General features: G+C 37.3%; 2 protein-coding genes across 6 annotated transcripts in view; one reads left to right on the top strand and one right to left on the bottom strand.

The window, feature by feature from the left end:
* Positions 1–6428, top strand: part of st6gal2b (ST6 beta-galactosamide alpha-2,6-sialyltranferase 2b) — a 48303-nt gene extending 41875 nt beyond the window's left edge. For 3 of the 5 annotated variants that reach the window (XM_055214225.2, XM_055214224.2, XM_073870872.1), the window contains exon 6: positions 2777–6428. In XM_055214225.2, the coding sequence (XP_055070200.2) occupies positions 2777–3024 (248 nt within the window). In that variant the 3' untranslated portion in view covers positions 3025–6428. The remainder of the gene's footprint in view (positions 1–2776) is intronic. The other 2 variants (XM_055214223.2, XM_055214222.2) reach the window with 1 other exon arrangement.
* On the bottom strand, positions 294–26390 carry tmtops2a (teleost multiple tissue opsin 2a). The gene is made up of 4 exons (XM_055214228.2): positions 25522–26390; positions 9375–9700; positions 6487–6720; positions 294–853 (listed from the first exon to the last, which is right to left on the bottom strand). Exons 1-4 carry the CDS (start codon positions 25865–25867, stop codon positions 665–667), a joined length of 1095 nt encoding a protein of 364 aa, XP_055070203.2. The 5' UTR covers positions 25868–26390; the 3' UTR covers positions 294–664.

The following is a 26390-nucleotide window of genomic DNA, read 5'->3' as shown; positions in this document are numbered from 1 at the left end:
GGTGTGGGAACCCTGATACATCTTTATTTAGGTCTTTCAGTGGTTTTGAGTGGGGTTATTTGAGCAACTGTGCACTACACTTAACGCCCCATTACAGCTTTGGTAACCATTTTTAGAGGTACTGTCCCGGATCACTGGACCACTTTGACATCAGATTACTTTGAAGCAAGACATTTGTGATGTGATTGATGATACACTTTACCATCCGTCATTCCCAGCAGCCAAGGGGAGGAGATTAATAACAAGGGTGAAAGAAAACACAAAACAGGATTTTACTATTCTTGAGCACAATGTCTTAAACAGTTTTTTTCTATAATGCACACTTACAGTATCATTCAAACGTGGCTTAAGTCTTTAATGGTTTGTAAGCACACCAAGAAACATTCACGTCATGCACCTGCACATAATCCTGAAATATCCATATTTACAAGCTACCAGTGACTTTTTGCACTATGCACTTATATCAACAAGGATGCACACATTCAGGAACCACTAGGATCACGCAAATACTGACTAATAATGGGCTAGACGTGTATCACAATTTAGGCTACAGTTAGTCATCACATAATGTTACAGTTCACAGATGGATTTTTACACATTATAATTTGGGAAATTACTTTATGACGTCACGGGAACATCAAGGTGTGATTTCGGGTGGAATGGTTCAGTCTGAAACAGAGTTGCTGCATTCATTTTGGTTGAGGCGAACAGAGGAGGGTGCGTTGCCAGCCACTGTGTTGCTATAAACCCTACGGTTGAGCTGGATGACGGTAGTTTTTGAAGGCATAGAGGTCTGTCCATTCTCTAGAAAGCCGTGTTTGCAGTGAAACAGGATGAGGAAACACTTGTAAAACTGCAAAACAACACATGAAATTAGCTTTTTTTTTATTTCTCAAAGGTAAAACAAAACCAAAGGCATTAATCATTTCTTTTAAAGACCACAGTGTATTATATATGGTCCTCTTAAAGGGGACATATCATGAAATTCAAATTTTTTCATGCAGTGCTATAATTGTGTCCCCAGTACTTCTATCAACCTAGATAATGTGGAAAAGAACAACCCAGTAACTTATTTTTGATAAACCATTTTCTGCAAGCATGTGAAAAAATAGGTCATTAAAATTAAGCTTCCCTTGTGATGTCAGAAGGGGATAATACCGCCCCTTAATCTGCACGATCCAACTACAGCACTGCCATTTAGTGCAGAGATCAGCTCATTTGCATTTAAAGGACACACCCAAAACATCACATTTTTGCTCACACCTACAAAGTGGCAGTTTTAATTAGGGCTGCAACAACGAATCGATTAAATCGATAAAAATCGATTACTAAAGGAGTTGGCAACGAATTTCATTATCAATTCGTTGTGTCGCGTGGCGCAGAGATGTTTAATTTTTTTTTTTTAAGAAAAACTTCAGTTAAGCGCGGAGCGGAGTGAACACACTCAGTCTCTCTCACGCACTGTTGCATGCAGAGTTCGGCGCCTCATAGACAGGGCGGAGAAAAAATAAAAAAAAACAGCAGGGGTAGAGGAAATCCACATGTCAGTGTTTTACTCCTCCCAAACGTAAGCGTGTCACCTGGAAGTTAGCCATCAAAGATGTAAACAAAAAAAGATGACACGCTTATGCTTTATGGAGCGACGAGAGCGGGTAAAAAGTTTCTAGAACCAATACAAAAACTCCAATGTCAAACTCCAATGATATTACAAAAAGAAATAAAACTTTGAGAGAGAGTTGTATGAACGCTTTTCCCCGTCATGGGCCTGTACGTTAAATCATTGCGACGTCACTCTCCTGCTGCTCTGTACTGTGCGCTCCAGCTCATGGCGAGCAAGGAGACACACGTGCCCGGCCCAACATACAGTACAACAAACAGTAAGTGCTGCCTTTCTTGCATAAACTTATCATCTTAAATTTTTAAGGCGAAGTAATGGTGTAGAATGGTGTATTTGCATTTTGCGCGGGAGTAGTAGACACATTTTCGGTTTTCACAAGACGCATTTATGTGGCCAAATGTAAATGGAACAGTTTTAACAAATGAGATTGTTAAAGCTATCCGATCAGAGAGAACACATGAAGTCAAATATAAAGCTGTCACTGGGAAGTATATAAAAGGTCCTAATATGTACCATTTAGGTACAAATATGTATCTTTGAACTGCCAATATGTACTTTTGAAGTCCTAATATGCATCATAAAAAGTCTATATATTTGGCAGATGTAAAGCATACATGTGTATTTTTTGTGTTAGTCCATTTTTATTTTATTTTATTATTATTGTAACAGCTCAGGTATGTTCAAGCAGCAATTTTTAACTGAATGGCGTATGCGGTCAACAAATAGGACTTCCGGATGTACACACCATAAGTTGCCATTTATGGGACGACTGTGAATAAGTCTTTAATTATATTTTCCTTAATGCTTTTAATGGCTTTTAAAGTCGTGATGTTTGTACATTTTGTTGGCACTTTAGCCACTTGATTGGTCTTCACACTTGCGTGCTAGCACCACCAGCCCTTTGATGTGTGTGTCCCCTGCATGTGGGCATGTATGCTGTGAGGCAATTTCTATTTGATCTTGGCAGGGTGCTGTTAGGCTCTGTATGTTGACAGCCTGCGGGCAGAAGTCTCAGTCTTCTACAAAAATACAACACTTCACAGAAGTAGCCAACTTTGACGGCAGTACCCACAGCTGGCCAAGCGTGGATCCTTGCAATGTCAAATCGGATCAGCACTGAACAGATCTGTTTTGATTGTGTATGTCTGTGTTTGACAGGTATTGCTGTGATGATGAATCTATGTGAACAAGTCGATGTGTACGAGTACATCCCCTCTATAAGACGAACGGATCGGTGCCATTATCATGAGCCCGTCATCGAATCGGCCTGCACCTTTGGGGCGTACCACCCTCTGCTTTACGAGAAACTGCTCACCAAGCGCATGAGCACAGCTTCTGAAAACGACCTCAGGATAAAGGGAAAGGTCACATTGACAGGTTTCTCTGAGATCACCTGTCCAACGTGATTTACACTATTCTTAAATACAGTAGGGATGTGTCCAAAACTGAATATTTTATTTGGAATGTTATGGATAATGGTTTTAAACAAATAACGAATTCTACCAAATATATTTGGCAGACACGGTCACTCCTCGCGTTTGCCCTGATGAGAAGGGGGCCTGGCAGGGGCCTTTACATTTTCCTATGGTTTTAAGCTATTAAGAATCAGCAATAATGACTGTTGACTGCCTCAAACTATACCGAATGTGTGTGTCCCAAGACGCTCATAGTTTATTTCTCCAGGTAAGTATGAGAAAGGTGTTATCTGATTTGTATGTGATTTATTTGAATCAGTCTCAATGACTACGTTTACATGCACCCTAACAATGCAATTATAATGAGATTTTGGAAATCTTGTCAATCATCTTGTGTAAACACAATACTTTGGTTAAAATAATGCAATTTACATGAAAATTCCACTGTGGTAAAAAAGTTTTTATTGTTGTTTATATTTCTATGTAGTGTATTCATCATTCACCACCATTGCTGAATATTTGAAGAGTTTGGTCCCAAAACGCAATAAATCCATTTTTAACAATTTCGGTAAAAACGTGTTTTCTATACCAAGAAAGTGACAAGATGAAAACCACTATTTTCTGTTACAAACTTTCACATTGCATCTTTAAATTATAAAAAATGAAAAATTCAAATCCATAACTTGATTTTCAAAGATTTATTATAAAAACGAAAAAAAATTTCTCAAAATGCTATAAATCTATTGGATCAATATATAAATGTGCATTCATCTTTGCCATGTTATATTCATTTAGTTGACTAGTGGTATACACTGATTAAAAAATAAACATTAATGGCATTAATCAAAACACTTACTTTGTCATATTAAGAACACTGTCTTTGCTGCGGTTGTACTTGGGACGTCGTCGTTTAACATTTTTCACAGTGATCAGCTGTAAAATGTTTTGGTCCTGCTCGATTTTTGTTGACTTTGAGTAAAATAATGTAAAGTTTTTCATAAGATCCCCTGGGGTCAATGTGTTAGCATGACAGAAGCTTGATGCTGTCGGGAGAACAAGCAACCAGCTCCCGAGTGCCTCTCGCGTAAATTATTAGATGTCGATGGCTTACGTTTCTTTCCCGTCACAGAAAACAAAGTGAATGCGGAAAACTAGGATTCTGTGTACTCAACGCGCCGCCATTGTTTGTTTACAATGCGTGAAATGGTGCGCTGTAATTTGTGGAGCGGATTTATTGCATTCTGCAGAAAAGGAGGAGTGGCGTTCATTGTTTTGGGAAAAGGGGAGAAAAGATAACAGAATAACACGGGAAGATTGGATTTTGCTTTTAAATATTGACCTGATACAATACTGATTTTGGCAGTAACTCATTTTTTTTAAATGCCGTTTATCGCGTTTTGGAATCAAACTCTTCATTTTATCCATAATATTTGAGTTTTCCAAAGACATCTCGTTCCTGCGGTTTTAAATCGCCTTGGTGTGTTATGTAACCAATCACATCATCACATTTGAACTCACATGTGCTGAACTCATGTGAAGTGTGTAACAGCAGTTAGTGCTGCAAAGGCGCAGTTTACGTATGCAATGTGAAACCAGACTTGGCAGTTATGTGTTTGAAACTACCAAAATTAGCATTTATTTAAGTGTACAAAAGGGTGGAGGTGGGGACTAATTTGCATATTCATATCTATGGTCCAAACTGTGCCTTTGAGTAGAGCCAGAGACTAAATCGCATATTCATAGATCCACGTACTGTAAGGGAATTACATTCAAGCAGTTTTAAAGCATGTCGAAATTATTGTCACATGAAAAACTTTTACATATCCTATTATGGTGCTTAAAGATAAGTTTTAAGTGATAAAATGATCAGCTACAGCATGACAGCAGTGTATAAACCGTTACAGGCATTGTCATAATATTTTGCCTTCATCACGTCTGTCTTTAATACGTCCATAGGAACGTGTGTGTCATTTAACTTAAATGAAAACAGTGGCCAGTAACACACCTATACTGCCCTACAAAACCAAAGGGCAGTAACTACGCATTTGGGCAAAATTGAGTTAAGGGTTAAAATGGGCTTTGTGAGATCTGTTGTGTCTTGTGACAAAGTCTCCTGGTTCAATTTTGTCCCATTTCAGAGAAACTTGTGTGCTAAAATTGCAGTAAAATGTTTGACTGGCTGGTGTAAAAAACTTTAAGGACATGTTTCTCGTTTTCAGTGTTTACGTAGTTACTGCACTTAGCCTTTGTAGGGCGGTATATGTGAGTTCACCTACTGTATATGTGGGCTTTGTGAATAACAACCACAATTATTAGCGGATAATAGCATGTTGGCAGGAGTAAAGAGGATTGCTGGAGTCATGTAAACATTTTACTGCGATTAAGTTTATTGGAAATAATCACATTATTGATATACACATCTATACGTAGTTAGTGATTTAATTACGAATAGGACTGATTTGTATTGTTTTTTTGTGTTGAGCTCACTGATTCAGTGATTCCGTTACTGTTTAGCTCTTTAATATTTGTATTATTAATTCAGTGAATAATAATAATAATAATAACAAAAGTGGTTAATAAATCCATAATTTAAACATTTAGTAAATATGCTTAATAAACCCACTGTTTTAATATAAGTATTTTTATCTGATGTTGATTATTATTTTCTTATTGTATTATTGGTTTAATTTTAAAAAAATATTTAAAAATAGAAAATTTTATAAATTTAATAAAATTAATTATTTTATTCAAGACATATTTTGTTAAATTAAAACGGGACAGGATTACATTTAAAATGGTTTATAATGATACACATACAAATCATTGGGATTGCTGCTTGCAAGATATCAATCTTTGCTGTTTTCATAATGTGATAAAATGTTTGCACTTCTTATTGATAAGATTGAAAATATTTTGCCTAGTGCCTATAACCCTAGTGGTATTTTAACTGTATCAACAATGTAATTCAAAAAGTTAGTGCATTAGAATATTACATTTGTTTTACATGTTTAGACTAGATATTTTATAAATGTATAAAAGGTTTAATCTTTTAAGGATTTTTTTTATTTATGTTAGTTTTTTGTATTGTGCATTGTCAGACCTGTTTTATCTGCTTCCTGTTATTTAAGCACAAAATGTGGCACATGTTTTTTAAAAACTACAATCTTTTTTATTGATGAACTTGATAAAGTGCTGTTTTAAGCGGTGGCAATAAAATCTGCTATTATTATATATCAAATGCAGTTTAGTGTTATTTTTTATCATTTCTTACAATCAATTTTGTACCTGACCATTTTATTTCTATTTGCTGGTGAATTGTTTTTCATGTTATCTGTGGAAGCAATGTTCCTTTTTTTGCATCAGTGTGGTTATTAATTCTTAGTGTTTGTGTGCAGTAATTCATAATATTACATATCTCATAATTCAGTGCTAATGAAGAAGTTGATATCTAACCTGTTTGTTCATAAGAATGTAAATGAGAGGGTTGATGACTGTGCTGCTTTTTGCAAGAAGGGAAGGCACCACGCTTGCGATGGGTGTGATGATACCAGGACGTCCAAACGTAGCCATCATAGCAACTACCCCATAAGGCATCCAACACAAGAGGTAGCACACAACTGTGGTGATGACCATAAATAAAATGTGGTACTCCCTCCGCCGTGCTGCCGTCTTCCTGATGCGCCCAACCTGTGGAGAACATTCACATTAAGATATACAGCGAGGAAAAAAAGTATTTGACAGATCATCATTTTTATCAGTAAGATTTCTAAGTGAGCTATTTACACAAAATTTCCCCCAGATGTAGCCTTCATGCCAAATATTGAATTCATACAAAGAAATCAGAACATTTAAGTATACAAGTTGAGTCATAATAAATCAAGTGAAATGACAGGGAATAAGTATTGAACACATAAAGAGAACAAGGTGCAAAATTGCATTAAAAAGCCAGGAGTTCACCTGCAATCTGTCAGTATTTAAAGAGAGACCCTGTCCCCTATCAGTACTAATTGATATCAGCTGCTTTAGTCCTAATTGATTGCCTATAAAAGCTTCTCATTACACATGAGGCACACAGGAAAGACTTCATGATGGGTACAAGCAAAGAACTCTCTCAAGATCTTCGTAATCTTATTGTTGACAAGCATTTTGATGGGAATGGTTATAGGCGCATTTCCAGAATGCTGAATGTTCCTGTGAGCACTGTGGGGGTCATTATCAGGAAATGGAAAGAGCATCACTTCACCATAAACCGGCCACAATCAGGTGCTCCACGTAAGATCCCTGGAGTCCAAAGAATAATCAGGAGAGTTCTCCAAGAGCCAAGAACCACTCGGGCAGAACTTCAGGAAGACCTTGCATCAGCAGGTACTGTTGTTTCAAAGAAAACTATAAGCAATGCACTGAACTGCCATGGCATCCATGCACACTCACCACGCAAGACTCCACTGCTGAACAAAAAGCATGTTGAGGCTTGGTTAAAGTTTGCAAAAGACCATTTGGAGAAGCCTGTGGATTATTGGGAGACTATAGTATGGTCAGATGAATGCAAAATTTACCAAAAGTACACACCATGTTGGTGAAGAAATGGCACTGCCCACCACCCCAAGAACACCATACCAACAGTTAAAGGAATAGTCCACTTTCTTAAAAGAAAAATCCAGATAATTTACTCACCACCATGTCATCCAAAATGTTGATGTCTTTCTTTGTTCAGTCGAGAAGAAATATGTTTTTTGAGGAAAACAGTCCAGGATTTTTCTCATTTTAATGGACTTTAATGGACACCAACACTTAACACTTAACTCAACACATAACATGTTTTTTCAACGGAGTTTCAAAGGACCACAAACAATCCCAAACGAGGCACAAGGGTCTTATCTAGCAAAACAATTGTCATTTTTGACAAGAAAAACAACAAATATACACCCACAAAGCACAACTTCTCGTCTAGATCAAGTCCAGCGAGACCTAAAGTTAATTCGTAGTGACGTAGGGAGGTCACGTGTTACATATATAAAACGCACATTTGCGGACCATTGTAAACAATGAACTGACACAAAGACATTAATTAGTATTAGTTGACATACAACAACGTAGGAATGGTCCTCTTTCAACACACTTGTAAACACTGGGGCGGAGTTTCAAGTTCGTCATCTGTGACCCTTGACGTCATGACGTATTGCGTGGGGTCACGCTGGCGTATCACGACAGGATCTAGACGAGAAGTTGTGCTTTAAAAGTGTATATTTGTTATTTTTATTGTCAAAAATGACAATCTTTCGCTAGATAAGTATTAATTGTTGGTGTCTATTAAAGTCCATTAAAATAAGAAAAATCCTGCAATGTTTTCCTCAAAAAACATAATTTCTTCTCGACTGAACAAAGAAAGACATCAACATTTTGGATGACATGGTGGTGAGTAAATTATCTGGATTTTTCTTTTAAGAAAATTGAATATTCCTTTAAGTTTGGGGGTGGAAGCATCATGGTTTGGGGCTGCTTTTCAGCAAGGGGTACTGGCAGACTTCATATTATTGAAGGCAGGATGAATGGAGAAATGAACCTGGACATTCTGGATAAAAATCTGCTGCCATCTGCCTGAAAGCTGAAAATGAATAGAGGGTGGACATTTCAGCCAGACAATGATCCCAAACACAAGGCCAAGGAAACAATGAAGTGGTTCCAAAAAAAAAAGAAAATCAAGTTGCTTGACTGGCTCAGTATATTCTGTTTACACCAGTAGATGACTTGAAAACAGTCTACACAAATCCCAAAAGACTTCTGATTCACTTAAGAGGAACTCTGTCATTTGGATAAGATGACTAATCAGGTTTAGTGATATAATTTGTTCCTGGGCATACTGGCAGATTGCATGAAATTTCTAATTTTGCATTTTTGTGAAAAAATGGCCAAAAAATTTTCCCTACCTGTCACTGGGGGCGTACCCTTTCAAAAAGTACAGCTACCTAAAGAGTTCATATTAGTACCTCAAAGGTATTGGTACATATTGGTAACAAATGTATACATTTTTATTTTGATCTCTAACATCTTTCCTTTTTGTGACCCGTGTACTGTCAAGTACAATATAACTGTTTTTCTTATTTTTAGCATCTTAGAAATTGCATTCCAGAAAAAAAAGTTTCCACTTTCCATTTAAAACTTGCATCTAATTAGATTTTTTTAAGAGGATTGGAAAAGCACTTCAGTCAAATACAAAGAGATCTTACTTTAGGACTGGCTCACCAATTAATCCTTATCCTCTTGTTGTGTCATTCTATAAACCCAAGATTAAAGTTGAATAGATATCATTACTGTGATTTGAGATTTTGTGGCTGATTTACCTGTTTGACAGCACACATGAGCCGACTGTAACAGTACACCATGACCAGCACAGGGATTCCCAAACAGAAAATGAAGAGACAGATGATATAGGAACGCGATTGTGGTGTGTTAGCTGTCCATGTGACCGAACAGCTGGTGCCTGCACCTTCGAGTCCATAGCTACTCCATCCCAACAGGGGAGGAACTGTCCAAAACAGAGAGTAGAGCCAGGAGCCTCCAACAGCCAACAATGGTTTACTGTAATCTGGAGCCGCCTTGTTGTAAACCGTTAAAGTACTGTAGCGATCGTACGAAAGGATCGCCAGAGAGATCAACGATACAATACCTGTGAAGAAATGGAGAGAGAGATTAATGTGTGTGGGTTCATATGGTTAAACAACAGAGCTATGATTAAATGAGAGTTAGGAGTATATTTTGTATCTGTGTTTTCATTGTGCAATGTTCTTCTAAACTTGAAAAATTATATTAAAAATGGCTTATTGAAGTGCTCTATCATACACTCAGCGAAATGCAGCACAATGCACGACGCATGTGTCTTTTGCTACTTTCAACCTGGCACAATGATCATTTTCACATTTAGCGTCACATTGTTTAAATAGCAAATGCATTTGCACCCAATTTTGCGCCCATAGGCATTATGGTCTGAAAACGAGGTGTGTTCAGGCGCATTGTTGGCGCGTTGCTATTTTGAGGCAACTAAAATAGACTACGCCATTGACCAACTAAAACCTGGTCAAAAATCCAAAGTCAATGGCACAGTATTGTTTTTGTTATTTTATACGTGCGTTAGTAATATGCGCCTATAAACGGGACGACAATGCGCCTTGCTTATCACATGGATGGGCAGCAGCAAACGCTTTAAAAGGATTAAAATGTAAAAGATTATGTCCAAGAGTTTCTTGGACATAAATGAGGACCAATTATGAGACAATAGAGGGCTTAAAGAGCTGCATCACCTGTAGCCTGGTAAGCAAATTAAATGTATATATTAAAAAATATATATATGCTACCCCATGGATTTATTGTATATGATGACTTTGTACGTTTGAATTAGAGTCCTGCACGGGCCAAAAACTCCAGCCCTAACCCAGCCCTGGCCTGTGGTGTTCAAGCCCTACCCGACCCCAGCCCAACAATGCCTGCAATTTTTTCAGCCCGAACCCGACCCGAGACCAATATCAATCACTTTTAAGCTGTCTCTGATGCGCGTGCCCTTTGATGCGTGCTCTCTCTCTCGGATGCACGCTCTCAACGCAAACACACACACACAATGAGGAGAGACGCTAAATAAGCCCGAGCCCGGCCCAAATGGGCTTAGCCTGTCGGGCCCCAACGGGCTTGCAGGGCTCTACTGTGGATATGATGAGATGAGAACTGTTTTTAAGTAATGCTTTTCAAAGCACTCACTGCTCTGTCCGAGTGCTGAAAAGGCTCTCCACACGTTTCTAAATTCTTTATCTCTTGTTTGTTACAAATAAAGTATTTTTAGAGTACAAACCTTTTCTGGCATATTTGTAAATTATTTTTTGAGATAACACATATCATGTAGGCTATCCATTCATTTACAGCAATTAGAAGCCTGCTAATTTTACTTCCATGTCTGAAAGAAAACTGCTTTTAAATGTTTTAATACAAAAAATAACAGCTTCAAGGCAAATGAAAACAATACAATTATTCTTAAACTGGGTGGTCTTCTTCCTGTTATGTGAGGGGAGGACAGAACCCAAATGCAGACAGCTCTTGAACAAAAGACTTTTATTTTATAACAGAAACACCCTCGAGGGGGTAAACAAAGACATGAATCAAAACATAAACTAAACAGGGTAAGACAAGACATGACTCACACGACAGTGTCAAAAGACACAAAACGATCCGGCATGAGACATCAGACACAATGGCATTAAATAGGGGAGAGCTAAACTAGGGAACGAGGACACACAGGTGAAGGGTGTAAACTAATGAATCATTAACAAGGGGGCGGGGTCAAGACTTAAGACAGGAGAGCACGAGATCATGACACTTGCTCCACTTAAGCCCGGAATACACTGCACGATTTTTGTCCTCTTATAAGATCATTACCTTATCACACTGTGCGACATGTATTGTTTAAACTCAGATACGAGAGGCATGTAGACTGTACGATGATGACACGGAAGCTTCGGCGGCAGCGTCACACGTTGCGCAACGTCACCAGCATGCGCTCGTGGTAAACAAATACCGGCGCGCATGTCGTAGCAGCAAACACACTGTGCGGTGATCATGTCGAATTTCTGACACTGCCAGAAAACTATCGTAGACTATCTTTGGACGCAAGACCGGGAAAACGGCCGTCTTTGAACCTCTCTCACTGTACGACATAGGACCACAGATGGAGAGCCACGATCACAGAAATCGCGACGATAGTTTCACGATGGCAATCTTTCGTCTGGGACAGCCAATTATCGTGCAGTGTATCCCGGGCTTTAGTTTTTCAGTTTACAAATTCCACCATCTAAATAGGAAATAGGCATGGCGCAAGCGCAACTAGCTTTTAGGGGATGAGAGCTGAGACTCTCATTGGTTTATTACATGTTACGCCCAAAACACACCCATTACTCATTACAAGAATAACCCTTTTAGGCCGTGCGCTTGGCGCACAAACAATTTTTCCCGTCAAATTAGCAAAAGTGGAATCGGACATGCTCGTTTAGTCCGTGCGCTTTAGACAATGCGCTTAAAATATGGCCCTAATTCTTATTCTTATTTCTTATTAATTCATAAATTACTTTGAAAGTAATGTGCAGCAAATAAGCAATCACCTGATTAGAGATTTAGTTTATAATTTATTTATCTTCACAATAATGGCAATGTACATCAAGTAAATAAATAAAAAAAACATACATTTGTTAACATGTTAAGAGCCAGGGAATAAAATGTAATCAGATTTTTTTTGCATTGGATCCCCAGAGAACCAATTAATGTCTAAGCAATGGTATGATTTAAGAAACAACAAATAAGAAAGGACTATATCAAGAAACAGCACAGTTTAAAAAAGCAGGGGTAACCACAGCCCAATTTGTAGCTAAAATTATATATCAATAAAAATGCCTATACACTCCCTGACAAAAGTCTTGTCGCTTGTGTACAAATTGACCTGAAATGCCGCTAAAATATATTTCTAATCAAGACTTCTTTTCAAGAAATGGCTCATTTTAATCCCAACAGCTTTTGTAATAATGTTTTAGTGCAAAACGAAACTGTCAAAAAGTATTCTAATATTCACAGCTTGGTAAAGCCCAATGAGTCAATTTTTGCAAAGTGTTGTTGCATTGTCATATGAGCTTCATCTGTGACTAATAATGGATCAATTAGGTCTCCGGTGTGTATAAAAAGAACCCCAGTACACTAGACCTTCACATCAACTGCAACTAGACCTCTGCAAACATGCCTAAGATTCACCCTGAGACTAGTTTTGATTATTGAAGTTTTGAGACTGGAGACGTTTTTGACAAGCCCAGGTCAGGCAGACCCCGCAAGACAACTGCTCGAGAGGACCGTTTGTTGCCTTGAAAATCCAAGGCCAGCCCATTTTCCACTGCAGCAGAGTGCCACGAGACCTGGTCACCTGAAGTCCCCGACCCATGTCATTCAGAACAGTTTGTCGAATTTTGTTTCGAAATGGCCTCCATGTGATGTCAGTGCCCAGAAGTTTAGTGCAGAAGCCTGCACTAAACAAAAGACAATCGAAAAACCGTATGGCATTTGCCAAGGCCCACAGCCTGCTAAAACGATGGACGTTGGAAAAGCAGAAGGTTGATTTTTCAGATGAATTACACCACAGTTGCCTCAAATATTGCAGGAGACCTACTTGAGCCCGTATGGATCCGAGATTCACCCAGAAAACAGTGAAATTTGATGGTGGAAAAATCATGGTCTGGTTACATCCAGTATGGGGGTGTGCGAGAGATCTGCAGGGTGGAAGGCAACATCAACATCCTAAAATACCAAGAAATCTTAGCTACCTCTTATATTCCCAACCATAAAAGAGGCCAAATTCTGCAGCAGGATGGTACTTCCATCTCCACATCAAAGTTCCTCAAGGCGAAGAAGATCAAGATGCTCCAGGATTGGCCAGCCCAGTCACCAGACATGAACATCATTGAGCATATGTTGGGTAGGATGAAAGAGGAAGCATGGAAGACGAAACCAAAGAATATTGATGAAGTCTGGGAGGCATGCAAGTTCCTGATGACTTCATCAATACATTGTATGAATCCTTGCCAAACCGCATGGATGCAGTCCTTGAATCTCATGGAAGTCATACAAGATATTAAATTTGGATCCCACAGAACCACTACTTAATTTGCTGACATATTTTTGTATTTGCAGTAAATTTGTTCAATTTCTGTGTCGGCGAAAAAAATTTTGTATTGCCAAAATTTGACCTTTCTGTCTTGATTAAAGGATAAAAAAATTCAGTAAAACTAATTTATTTCAGTGAATTAAACATCATTTGGGAGGGTTTTAGCTTTTCATATGAGCTATTTCTAACACCAATATTTATTAAAAGTCAGGTTAATAGCAGGTGTTTCTACAAAATAGATAAGCGACAAGACTTTTATCAGGGAGTGTAGTTGTTTTCTCTCTAATGCTATTTAAAGGGAGCATGTGGGAATATTTTGACCAAGGCCATTTCAAGAGGTAGTTTGCAATCACGTCAAAACAGATTTTTCTACATTTAGAAATTCAAATGCATTTATAAATGCAGGCTTGTGGTTATAAAGAATCTGGGAAAATATGTCAATCTTTGAGTTTGTTGACATAATCTTGTACTGTCTAACTTGCCACTGTGTATAAAAAAATGCTATGTATGAGAAGGGCTGACAAATATTGTTACATTGAATGTATTCTTGAGCAAAGTGAGATGCTAAAGAGTATCCTTCAGCTCCACATAATCGCCCAATAGAAACAGAATCACAATGATGTTGTACTTAACAGAAAAAGAAGGCACAACTTCAACAGTGTCATTTGAAAGGGGGCACTTTATGCATTGTTACAGTATATTGAATTTTCCACTTTACAAAGCTTTGTGTACTGTTCAAAGCAATGTGACAGGGTCTTATTTCAACCATGCTAAAATGTATCTACACAAACTGTTCTGTATAATCAAAATACAGTAATTGAGTCTGTAAAAAAGAACTTCACTCAGTCCTTAAAATTGGGATGCTTCAAAACAACATGCAGATGCTCAGCTAAAATTCCCAACTTTTTAAACCAGTGCCAAAATCACATCTAAAAGTGGAGAATGACACCAGACTGAAGCACTTTCCCCACTCGTTTAATTCATGTCATGGAGTGAAATGCAACCTATGCCTTTCCATAGTATTGAACCGTATTTAGGGTGAATAAAGCAGGGCTTCTTTGGATTGACTTAGTGTACAAAATATAGTATATGTAACTTTGGCTAATTTAAAGGTCTCCTATTGACCCAGTTAACAAGATGTAAAATAAGTCTTCCGTGTCCCCAGAGTGTGAAAGTTAAGTTTTAGCTCAAAATATAGCATGTTAAAATTGCCACTTTTTATGTGTTTACAAAATGTGCCATTGTGTGCACTGTAAAAAATTTCTGTAGAAATTACAGTATTACTGGGTATTACTGGCAACTAGCTGCCAGTAACTTACTGTAGATTTTACATGTATGTTATTTACTGGCAACAGTTTGTTCAAAGTTAAATGAACATGAAACATTTTTAGTCTTTATCTTCTACAGTAAGTTACTGGCAACCAGCTGCATAATTACAGCAAATTTTTTACAGTGAAAGGAGCAGTCCATTTTCCCAAAAGAAAAATCCAGACAACTCACCGCCATGTCATCCAAAATGTTGATGTCTTTCCTTGTTCAGTCGAGAAGAAATTATGTTTTTTGATGAAAACATTGCAGGATTTTTCTCATTTTAATGGACTTTAATGGACATCAACACTTAACACTTAACTCAACACGTAACAGTTTTTTTCAACGGAATATCAAAGGACTATAAACGATCCCAAACGAGGCATAAGGGTCTTATCTAGGGAAACGATTGTCATTTTTGAAAAGAAAAATAAAAAATATGCACTTTTAAACCACAACTTTTCGGTCCAGTGCGACCTAACGTAAATGCGTAGTGACGTAGGGAGTTCACGTGTTACATATATAAAACGCACATTTGCGGACCATTGTAAACAATAAACTGACACAAAGATCATTCCACATAGGATCAAAGATCATGACGTATTGCGTGAGGTTACGCTGACTAGGGCTGAAACGATTCATCGAGTTACTCGATTAACTCGATTAAAAAAATTCCTTGAGACAAAAATTCTGCCTCAAAGCCTCGTTAAATTCCTATGACGCGCACTATGCGAGTATGCGCGTGATCTGATTCACACGTACCGTTGTTCAATTTTCAGGAAGCACATCATAGCACGTGATACATTTTGAATTTAGTTGGCGCGATGGCGGAGAGCAAAGATGTCCATAAACGGCAGAGAATGTCTAAAGTTTGGGATCATTAAATTACATTCAGCATCTGAACCGAAAACATCCACTGCTGTTTCAACAAACATCGATGAAACAAGGTAACGTAGCTTTCACTGATTTTAATCCCATACTGTATTTGTAGCGATGTTGTTATGCGGTTTGACTAGATATGATGTTTAGCTTTGATGTTTTTAAGTAGTAAACTTATTCACGTTGAACTGCAAGAGAGTATAGCTTAAAAGAACCCCTTCACACACACACACACGCATGTGCCATGCAACAATAATTTCAGCTGCATGCATTCACTGTATACAGCGGGACGTAATGTTGTGATTTTTCGAACGGATTCTTCACCTAAAATGTACCGCAATGCAAGTGCTGCAAACCAAATGCAGCGTTCTATTGAAAATGAATGTGTGTATTTCTGCCGTACCAAACTGCAATGAAGCAACTGAAAGTCTGACTGGGGTGTCACTCTTCCTCACGCACAGAACACGTGCACACACACAAACACAGGTGCACGTGCGCGCACACACACAGGTTGTTACCATAGCAAATAGGCTCACCCCAGAAAGTAGATATTATTTGTTAGTAGCCTAATAGTAAATGCTGCAGGTGAAGAAATGTACATAAACCAGATATTTACTTTGATGTCAGGGCTAGATTACAGCATGAAACCTGTTGTGCATATTAATAAATTAAAGTGCTTGTTGGCACTGCCACACTAATAGGTAAAAATTTAAATAAATAGGCTTATTTTTTGGAGCCAAATGTCAATACCTCTGTTTTTTTTTTAGAAATAAAAGCCAAATGCTTGAACCAGCCATGTCATTTTCGTTATGCACTATTTATTTTGGTTGTTTAAAAACACACAATTTTTATCCGATTAATCGATCGATTCAGTGCTAGATTAATCGATTAAAAAATAATCGATAGCTGCAGCCCTAACGCTGCCGCTTTCAGGGCCGGACCTAGATGAGAAATTGTGGTTTAAAAGTGTATATTTATTTTTATTGTCAAAAATGACAATCGTTTTGCTGGGTGGGACCCTTGTGCCTCGTTTGGGATTGTTTGTGGTCCTTTGAAGCTCCGTTGAAAAAAACTGTTATCTGTTGAGTTAAGTGTTAAGTGTTGGTGTCCATTAAAGTCCATTAAAATGAGAAAAATCCTGCAATGTTTACCTCAAAAAACACAATTTCTTCTGGACCAACCCAGTATCACGACAAGACATGAAATACTCATGTTGGTCCATGTTTGAAAACCTGTAGATGTCACAGTTTAACATCCTCACAAAGAAAGACATCAACATTTTGGGTGACATGGTGCTGAGTAGATTATCTGGATTTTTCTTTTAAGAAAATGGACTACTCCTTTAAATGCAAATGAGCTGTAAATAAAATCCTGAAAGTTATTAAGTTATATAAAAGGTACAAAATAAAAAAAACTTGAAAAATCGATTAACATAACAAACTATTCATCTCTTCCGCCATGCCTGCTGCCATATTTGTGTCCGTCTTGGCAGTGAACACAGCATATCTAATGCACTAAATGGTCACATTTATTAGTTTACGAGGGCTTACCAAAGACAAAATACTGATTTTACAATGTGGAGTTAGATGTTGCCTGCCAGTCAGTCCCTCCAGTTGTTCGCGATAGCAGAAGAGTGCAAAATAAAAAAAAATCTAATTTTGCATTATTTGTCATATTTTGTATTACATATTTCCAGAAATTAAAAATGCCTCATAAAAATACATTAAATGTAATATCTCTGTCATTATAAATAGAGTAGACAACTTGATGAATATTTTTTGGCTTTAATTTACTAAAGTGAATAAACAATCCCTCTCATAGCACGGGGTATCCTATTATCATAACAGCCATGCACCCCACATTAACAGTGAATCACATCTTCTGAGTATGCTTAAAACCATTATCTATATATAAGTTTAATGGTAAGTTATAATGTTAAGTTATTAAGTCAATATATTTTCCTTAATTGGTGCAAAGAGTAATTTACTGTAGTTTAAATGAATAGTCTATCTACCCTTTTGCCATATTAAACAATGTTATTACCTCAACCCACGAATCAATACATATCTATCTTTTTTCAATGCGTGCACTGTACAGCGCGTCGTGAATGTGTTAGCATTTAGCCCAGCCCCATTCATTCCTATGGTACCAAACAGGGAAGCCACCAAACACTTCCGTGTTTTCCCTATTTAAAGACTGTTACATCAGGAGTTATACCAGTAAGTATGGTGCCACAAAATAAAACTTTTTTTTGGTACCATAGGAATGAATGGGGCTAGGCTAAATGCTAACACATTCACAACGCGCTGTACAGTGCACGCATTGAAAAAAGATAGGTATGTATTAATTTGTCTAGGTTGAGGTAATAACATAGTTTAAAATGGCAAAAGGGTTGACTATTCCTTTAATATTAGTGCAGCATAACTGCACCTCATTTCACAGTAAAATACCTTTCACCGGTGTTAAAGCTAAATAAATATATTACTTGTAGTTTGAATTGATAATTCAACTTAACATTATTTAAATTGCTGTTGCCACTGGTTTATAAAAAAATGGGGTGTGTGACTTAGTTGTGGAAGCTCTGCACAGTGAGTCTGAAGATTTGAGATCAAACACTGGCATTTCTCCCATTTCTAATTATCATCGTCAGGGGCGTCATGCAACAATTTTTTTAAGGGGGCACAGTGTCAACAGCTCACAGAAATTTGTGCATACACAGACATCAAACGAAATATTATAGAGCTTTCAGTCTTTTCCATGGCACTTACATTTCTAACAATCTGAAAACCCCTGCTTTCATGCAAAAATCTCCAAAATAAAAGTGATGACTAACTTTAATATCAAATACTATTCAATCGGAATAATGACACATTTGCATCATATTTACATCTGAAACGGCATGTTTTATTTATTTAAGTCTTAATGGCTTGTTTAATTGTGTCATTAATGCATTTTGCACAACAACTGCATTATCATATAAAATTAATGTAATTTTAAACCCATAAAGTATATAAACAACGAAAATGATATAAGCTATAGCCACGTGATTGATTTTAATGTTCAATAATGATTTTAAAAAATATGTTTAGATAAAATTATTAGAGGAACGGATTTTTGCATTAAATTTTACCTCATATGTGAGCATGTGAGATTCCGCCCCCGCGTGAACTCTGGCGAACTTTGGCGTTGTGCCAAGAAGATGAATCTCTACTAATATAACCGGTCACATTTAAAACCATACATTTTCTACACAGAGGAGGTTAACTGCACATTACCGTACTGGGGTTTGGAAATGTTGTGAGCGTTTCTTGGACGTTTTAATTGTTCAGATAGCAAAATACAGCAGCAAGCCAGCAACAGCAGAGAGCTCGTGAGCGCGCCCAGACGCTGATGACGTCTGCGACTATGCTGACTGCAGCACCAGCTGCCGCCAGAATAAAAGTAATGTAACATGATCAAAACACTATCAAAACGGCAAAAATCTCCGAAAAGTGACAAGGATGCAGCACAGGATGTAGTTTAAAAGTCTATAACCTCCGTCAAATGAGATAATGATATTAACCGACTGCTCTTGGCACATATTATACGCTTCAAATCCGCTTAATACCGGCCCTTAGGCAATTTAGAAATACACGTTTGTTGGCATAATCCATTAAGGGTCTTATAAAAAGAAATGCTCATTTATAAGAAAACTTCTTCAGCTGACTTGAAAGAGGCTTTACAATACTGCTTTTCTGGTTATAACATTATGCACTCAGAACAGCATACTTGGTATATATAACATGTCCAATATAGATCGTTTTCTGACATCCCTCCACCACCCCAACTCCGCCCTCTAAACAGTTTTTATCCCACTTTAGGGATGGGGAGTGTAGGCTTCACTCTGGATCTGGAGCCCTCCCCCAGGACAGCGCGCCAAAATATGCTTACTTTCGCAATCAGATTAGATGTAAATTCGAACTTGTGAACAACACTGTGGAAGGAGAGTGCACTGCACACCAAAACCTCATCCTACAAGCACGGTGGAAGGTGCATTATGATTTGAGTTTGCTTTGTGGCCTGGATGCCTTGGGAAAAATACATTCAAAAATGTTTCAAATTATTTAGAGGAGAATGTCAGGGCAGCAGTCCATAACCTTTAACTTTAGAGAGGTTGAGCAACAATACTCAGACTCAAAGAGTGAAAATTTAACCAAAAAAGAATTATAATGCAAGACCTTTTAAAATGTCAAATGTCAATATCTGTTGTGGAATTACTGTGGATTGTACCTAAACATGCCACACTGGCCTTTTAAACTGTATTAACAAAGTAAGTCTGTCACTATCAGTTATTTTCATTATCGAGTAATCTAATGTTTTTTAAAGTAAATGTTTGTTAATGTAAATGTAAAATTAAGTAATTTTTAAATGTACAATAAAAACAGACTTAAACAAGTGAAAAATTGAGGACTGCTTAAAGATCATGCCAATCCATGCAAGGGCTTCTCTCAATCAACATACAACAACTCTGATTCAACATACAAAACTACCGTGCTGACAGGGTGATTTTTGTGAAATAATCAAGTAAAATGCTAATGAAGTAAACAATAAAGATAAAAGGCTACAAGCATTCTGATTTTAAATGTGTTTGTGTCAAAACAGCAATATATTTAACCAATCAGAAATAATAACATATATTATTTCTGATTGGTACAAAATAGAAAGTGTTTGAGTTATGTTTGTCGAAATTAGTTTCTGGCCAGGAACTTTTTTTACAGGACTGGAAAAATTTGCCAAGTGTCTTTGTGACAGGAGAACATTCAAACTTTCCACCAGAAGGAGAAAATAATTACACCGTTCTGGAAATCAAATAGATCTTCTGTGCTCTGTCACTATTATTATTATAAAATGGAAGTCCTGGTAAGCAATGTATAATACAAATGGGTGTTGTGCTGAGAAACTGTAATTATTATCATTCTAAAGTGGAAATGAAGAGTTTGGTTCCAACGTGATAAAAGCCATTTGTGAAAAAAATGAGTTACTGCCAAAAGCAGTATTATATCAGGTCAGTATTTAAAAGGAAATTCTTAATTTTACACAAAGTCCAATATCCGGCGTGTTATTCTGTCATCTTTTCTCCCTTTTTTTCCCAAAATGCGATAAACGCCACTCCTCCTTTTTTACAGAACGCAATAAATCCACTCCAGAAATTACAGCCCACCATTCCACGCAATGTAAACAAACAATAGCGCCGCGTTGAGTACATGGAATCCTAGATTTCCTCATCTACTTTGTACTTCGTGATCAACAAACAAAACAAAACAATACTTTAATGGCATTGATAAACCTGTGATGGTTTTCTGTGACGGGAAAGAAACGGCATCAGCATCTAATAATTTACGTTAAGCACTCGGGAGACTGGTGCTTATCTCCCGAAAGCATCAAGTTTCTCATGCGAACACATTGACCCCAGGGGATCTTATAAAAAACTTTCCATTATTTTACTCAAAGTCAACGAAAATCAAGCAGGACCAAAACATTTTCCAGCTGATCGCTGTGAAAAATGCTAACCATGACGTCGAGTATAACCGCAGCAATGACAGTGTTCTTAATATGACAAAATAAGTGTTTTGATTAATGCCATTAATGTTTATTTTTTTAGTCAGTGTGTACAACTGTTCAACTTAATGAATATAAAATGGCAAAGATGAATGCACATTTATACATTAATTTAATAGATTTCTAGCATTTTGAAACAAAAACTGTTATGGATTTATTGCATTTTGTGGAAAAAATAATTTGTTTTTATAATAAATCTTTGAAAATCAAGTTATGGATTTGAATTCATCTTGTCACTTTCTTGGTATAGAAAACATGTTTTTACCAAAATTTGTCAAAATGGATTTATTGCGTTTGGGAACCAAACTCTTCAAATATTCTCAGAGAATCACTTATGTGGGGATGGGGTTTCCTGAAAAATGAAACAAAAAATAGTTTTTCTTTCAAATGATTTGTGAAAATAACCATACTGTATCTGAACCTTTTTGGCTGTATAGACGGTTTCAGCAGTAACAACATAAACAAACGGCTTTTGTGGAACACATGTTACTTCAGGGGCCTATACCATGAAGCCGGTTTAAGTGGATAGCCAGGCAAGTTTAAGAACAGTTTGCGCCACCCCTGGGTTTTAGGTACCATGAAAGTAGCACGGCTTTAATCAGTGTTCGTCGCCATGGTATCTTACGCTGCACGGCTAACCTGCCCCGGGGCAGGTTATGTTCTGTATTCGAGATCTGAGACTGCAGTTTGACCAATCAGCTGCTAGCAACAAAATATATAGGTGACGTAACTACTAGCGTCTCCGCGCAAATTTTATTTATTTGTATTTTTTTATTGAACATATTAGGGCTGCACGATTTGGGTAATTTTTCCCATTGCGGTTATTCATGCTAATATTGCGATGTGCGATAACGATTATAATAAATGGTATCATGAGTCAACTTGATGGGTTTTAAGGAAAATCCACACACAGTTTAGTGACAATGCTAAAATGTGTATTTGTAAAACTAGAAATGTTTTCGTATTGCCACATGATGTAGCAACTGCTCAGTGTCAGTAATCCTAAATCCAAAATACTGCCATACAACAGACGTAGAGTTTTTTTTAGCTACCAGATCACTGTCAATCTCCTCTGCATCCATCTTCGCTCTGGTATTTCCGCGCTGCGCACACACAAGTGACGACGCACGCCACACACGTGCATGCCACATTTGCACTGCCTTTTTTGTTCGTTTTTCTTTCTTTTTTTAAACAGCAAGGAAAATCATCAAAGTGTTATCAGAAAGTTTGTGTTAACAAGTCCACACATGTATTTATTTAATATAATTGCAACATTTTGCTGTCATATAATTGCACAGGCTGACATCGCGATTGCGATGCGATTAATTGTGCAGCACTAGAACATATTAAAATACAAACATTAAGGCATATTCAACAATCACTGTTTCCGTGTACCACATTTAGAAAAAAAAGAAAAGGAGGGTGAGGGTCTTAATCTTAAACATCCAAAGCAGAAAGAAGTCTCAGGGGTCTCCGCTAAATTGTTAGAAGAGCACTTCGTAGAGAGAGTTTTTAGTTTTCCCTTGCCCAGTCATTTGTTTGAAATATCTAGATTTCCCACGGAAGGAATCTATTATCTTTGCAAACGTCTTGCCTCACATAAGAAATGTATCACATTAAATCCGTGCCCTTACTGTACCGTAAATGATGTGTATTGCGTTTCGCTTTTTTGCAAGTGTTACATACTTGTATGCGGTCGGTGGGGAAAACACGGTTTGTTGAACCATGCGCAAGGTGGTCCTCGCACCTGTAAGAAAGCCTACATTAACAGCTTCATAGGGTTCCACGGACATTTCCTGACCATGTCTTTAAAAGAGGGCTTTTATAAAATTCCCTGTAAGAGTATTAACAAATTTAACAATGTAAATTAACTTAAAAAAGCATGTTTCACTTTGGGTAGCCTACCTAAATAAATTATACAATAAAGTACATGTTAATGTACATGTTATATTAAAAAGAGCAGAGGCAGTATTATTTCACTCTTGAAATACATTTTTATAATCTTCATAATTTTGTATAATTAGCTCATGCTCCTCCGCTAAAAAAAAATACACTGCTCGTACATGCTCTCTCTATTTTCTATTCCGATTGGTTGTTCGGTACCGACGTCACTCTTTTATGTGCACGCACGGGTGGAGTAATCATAGCCTATAGCGCAAAGCCTGAGTTGACAGAGAAAGTTGATAAGCCGCTTCATGGGACCACTAAAGCCTGATTGCATCGGTTTGGTTTTGTCAACTCAAAACCAATCCTGTAACCCCAAGTTTGTTCAGCTACCTTCATGGTATAGGCCCCAGGTATACTCCGCTAAGAATCAATAATAACAAAGTCCTTTTAGAGTTTATTTCTGATAACAACCAATTAACAAACAATATGTAGATTACTTTAGTTCAAATCATAGCTAAAGCGTATCAAAAACTACACTTAGCTAATGTTACTGTGTAAAATGTGTCCTATATAATGTCAGGGTTTGTCTGTGTGTTATTTTGTATTTTTTCTGGGTTGGATTATGTCTTGTTTATTGGTTAGTGTATTGTTATTTCATTACTTGTCTTTGCACTGTCGGTTTCATCTTTGTTTACATTGTTTCATTAGTGTCATTGTTTCCCTGTGTTTGACCATGTTTCCACCCCCTCATCTGTTACAATGGTTTCATCAATTAGTTCATTCATTTCCTTATGTGTCTTGTTTTCTCTCTGCAATTTGATTGGTCATTGTTTACATATATTCACTTTCTGTTTTACCCCTTGTTACGGTTCATTGTGTTTTTGTTACGATGTCTTGTGTCCGGAGTGTTTTCGTGTTTTGTTTGTTTACTAACCTGTTTAATTAAATTCACTAACTGCATTTGGATCCGTTTTTCGTCTTGTCTCTGTGCCCATTGTGACATATAATGCATACAATCTTAACTACAGATTGGCTGCCAAACCTTCCGTCAAAGAGCAGTAATCAATGATCGCATTCTTTCCTCGTCTTTACGAAACCAATACATTTGTTATTTTCCACAAGGTATTTGTTCAAGAGTTCAGTTTAGCAACTAGTCAAACTATTAAACAGAGACCGAAAGAAGCGTAATCACGTCACCGCACGTGCTTCCGATAAAACTGTCTAAACATCCCATCTATACATCTTCTCACATCCCGATTTGAATGGATTGACATACATTGACATTAATTAATTGACATTAATACATTTACATAAACTTGGGTTAGACTGACTAAAAAGTTTTTTTTTTATCTAATATATGGTATAATTATAAGTTATTTTCAACTGAGAGACATTTACTCTTTCCTGTCACTACTTTTCAACATGCACTGGACCATGAATAATAGGTTTTATTATTTGACGTACCCAGTCTCATGAAATTACGTGTCAGTTTAATCTACACTGTTGTTATTGATTCTGTTGTCACATTTACTGACTTGTCTTATGATGTCAGGATGTATGTCCCTCAAAAAACGTTACTTTTGTTGTACATTGTGAAACTGATTTAATCTTTTAATGAATCATTTTGCTTTTACTTATTATAAGTAGGCCTAATATGTAATTCTGAAGTATTTAATTTGTAATCTTCCTGTAATTTATTTCAGTAGCATATGTAATGTGTTTTATACACCATGTGTGCTACTTGGTTGGGTCCACTTTCTAAACTCATAAAGTGACACAATTAAAACAGCCAATGTAATGGCACAATATCTTATTATTAAAAATATTTATATTAAAACTTGACAAATTACTGTAAAATTTTACACGATGGCAAATAACATTTAGGATAACACCTTTACTTATAGACATACATTTATCTAGGTACATCTAACTAATTCAATGTGAAATGTTTAAGTATCCTACAGTACAATGTGTTGATGAAGATTACACAATAAGCACTTTGTAGCCTGTAATCTCTAGGCTACTGTACTTTATAGGATTCAAGTGGGACCCCGTATAAAACAATCATTTGGTCAAATTTCAATTGGCATGTCCTACCTGTGCATCCTTGTTGTTTGTCTTGCTTTACTCACCGAAGCAGGAGTTGACGAAGCCGTACCACATGCACCCGTGTCTCCCCACCAGCCACCGGCCGCGGACACTGGCCGCGAAGCTCAGCGTCGTGCCGAACAGACACACGAGCATGTCACTCACACTAATGTTGAGCAGAAGCATGTTCACGGGAGTTCGCAGAGTTTTGAATTTACAAAAGAGAACGAGAACGATAAAGTTGTTCAGGATACCGAAAACCATTATAGATCCCAAAAAGACGGCGACCACATTGTGCCCCGTCCGTGACAAACGCTCAGCTGGTGTGTCGCTCCACTCTTGATCCTCATCGGTCCCGTTATAACTTAAATTAGCCTCTTTAGAAAACATCTTTGCTTAGCATTAGTAATAACATGTTAGTCTGCGTGAGTAATGCATGAGATAAATAATTTTTTTCTAAGCTTTTTCACACCTGAGTCACAGAATCGCGTCTAGCCACAGGACCCTCATGCCCCAAGTTCCGCAATGAATTAGCGTAAAGAAAATCACATCGTTTCATCGACTGGAGTCAAGCATCTTCAATAATCCACGTCTCATAGCTGCAGGTCTCAAATGTCCAAAGAAAAAGGCGCAGGTGCTCCAAAGTCACAAAACTATTAAAGCATAGGCTAAAAAAAGAGTTTTTGTTGAAAATGTGCACTGCAAACCACAAACTCTCTTAAAAAAATAAGTAATGTTGACTACAAACTGAAATAAAGTAACGTTTATCAAAACAACGTTCACATTGATGCAGCCGCGCACGCTATCCGCGGTTCGTGGTGCTGACTGGCGTGCCTCAAGCATCTCTCCTTTACCGCTTTTTCAGGTCAAAGCGAGCATGCGTGTGAAAAAAGCCTGATGGCGATGACGTATA

This window comes from Misgurnus anguillicaudatus, chromosome 8 (assembly GCF_027580225.2).
Source record: "Misgurnus anguillicaudatus chromosome 8, ASM2758022v2, whole genome shotgun sequence".
NCBI lineage: Eukaryota > Metazoa > Chordata > Actinopteri > Cypriniformes > Cobitidae > Misgurnus > Misgurnus anguillicaudatus.
The sequence above is the reverse complement of the archived record's forward strand: the minus strand, read 5'-3'. Positions and strand labels throughout refer to the sequence as shown.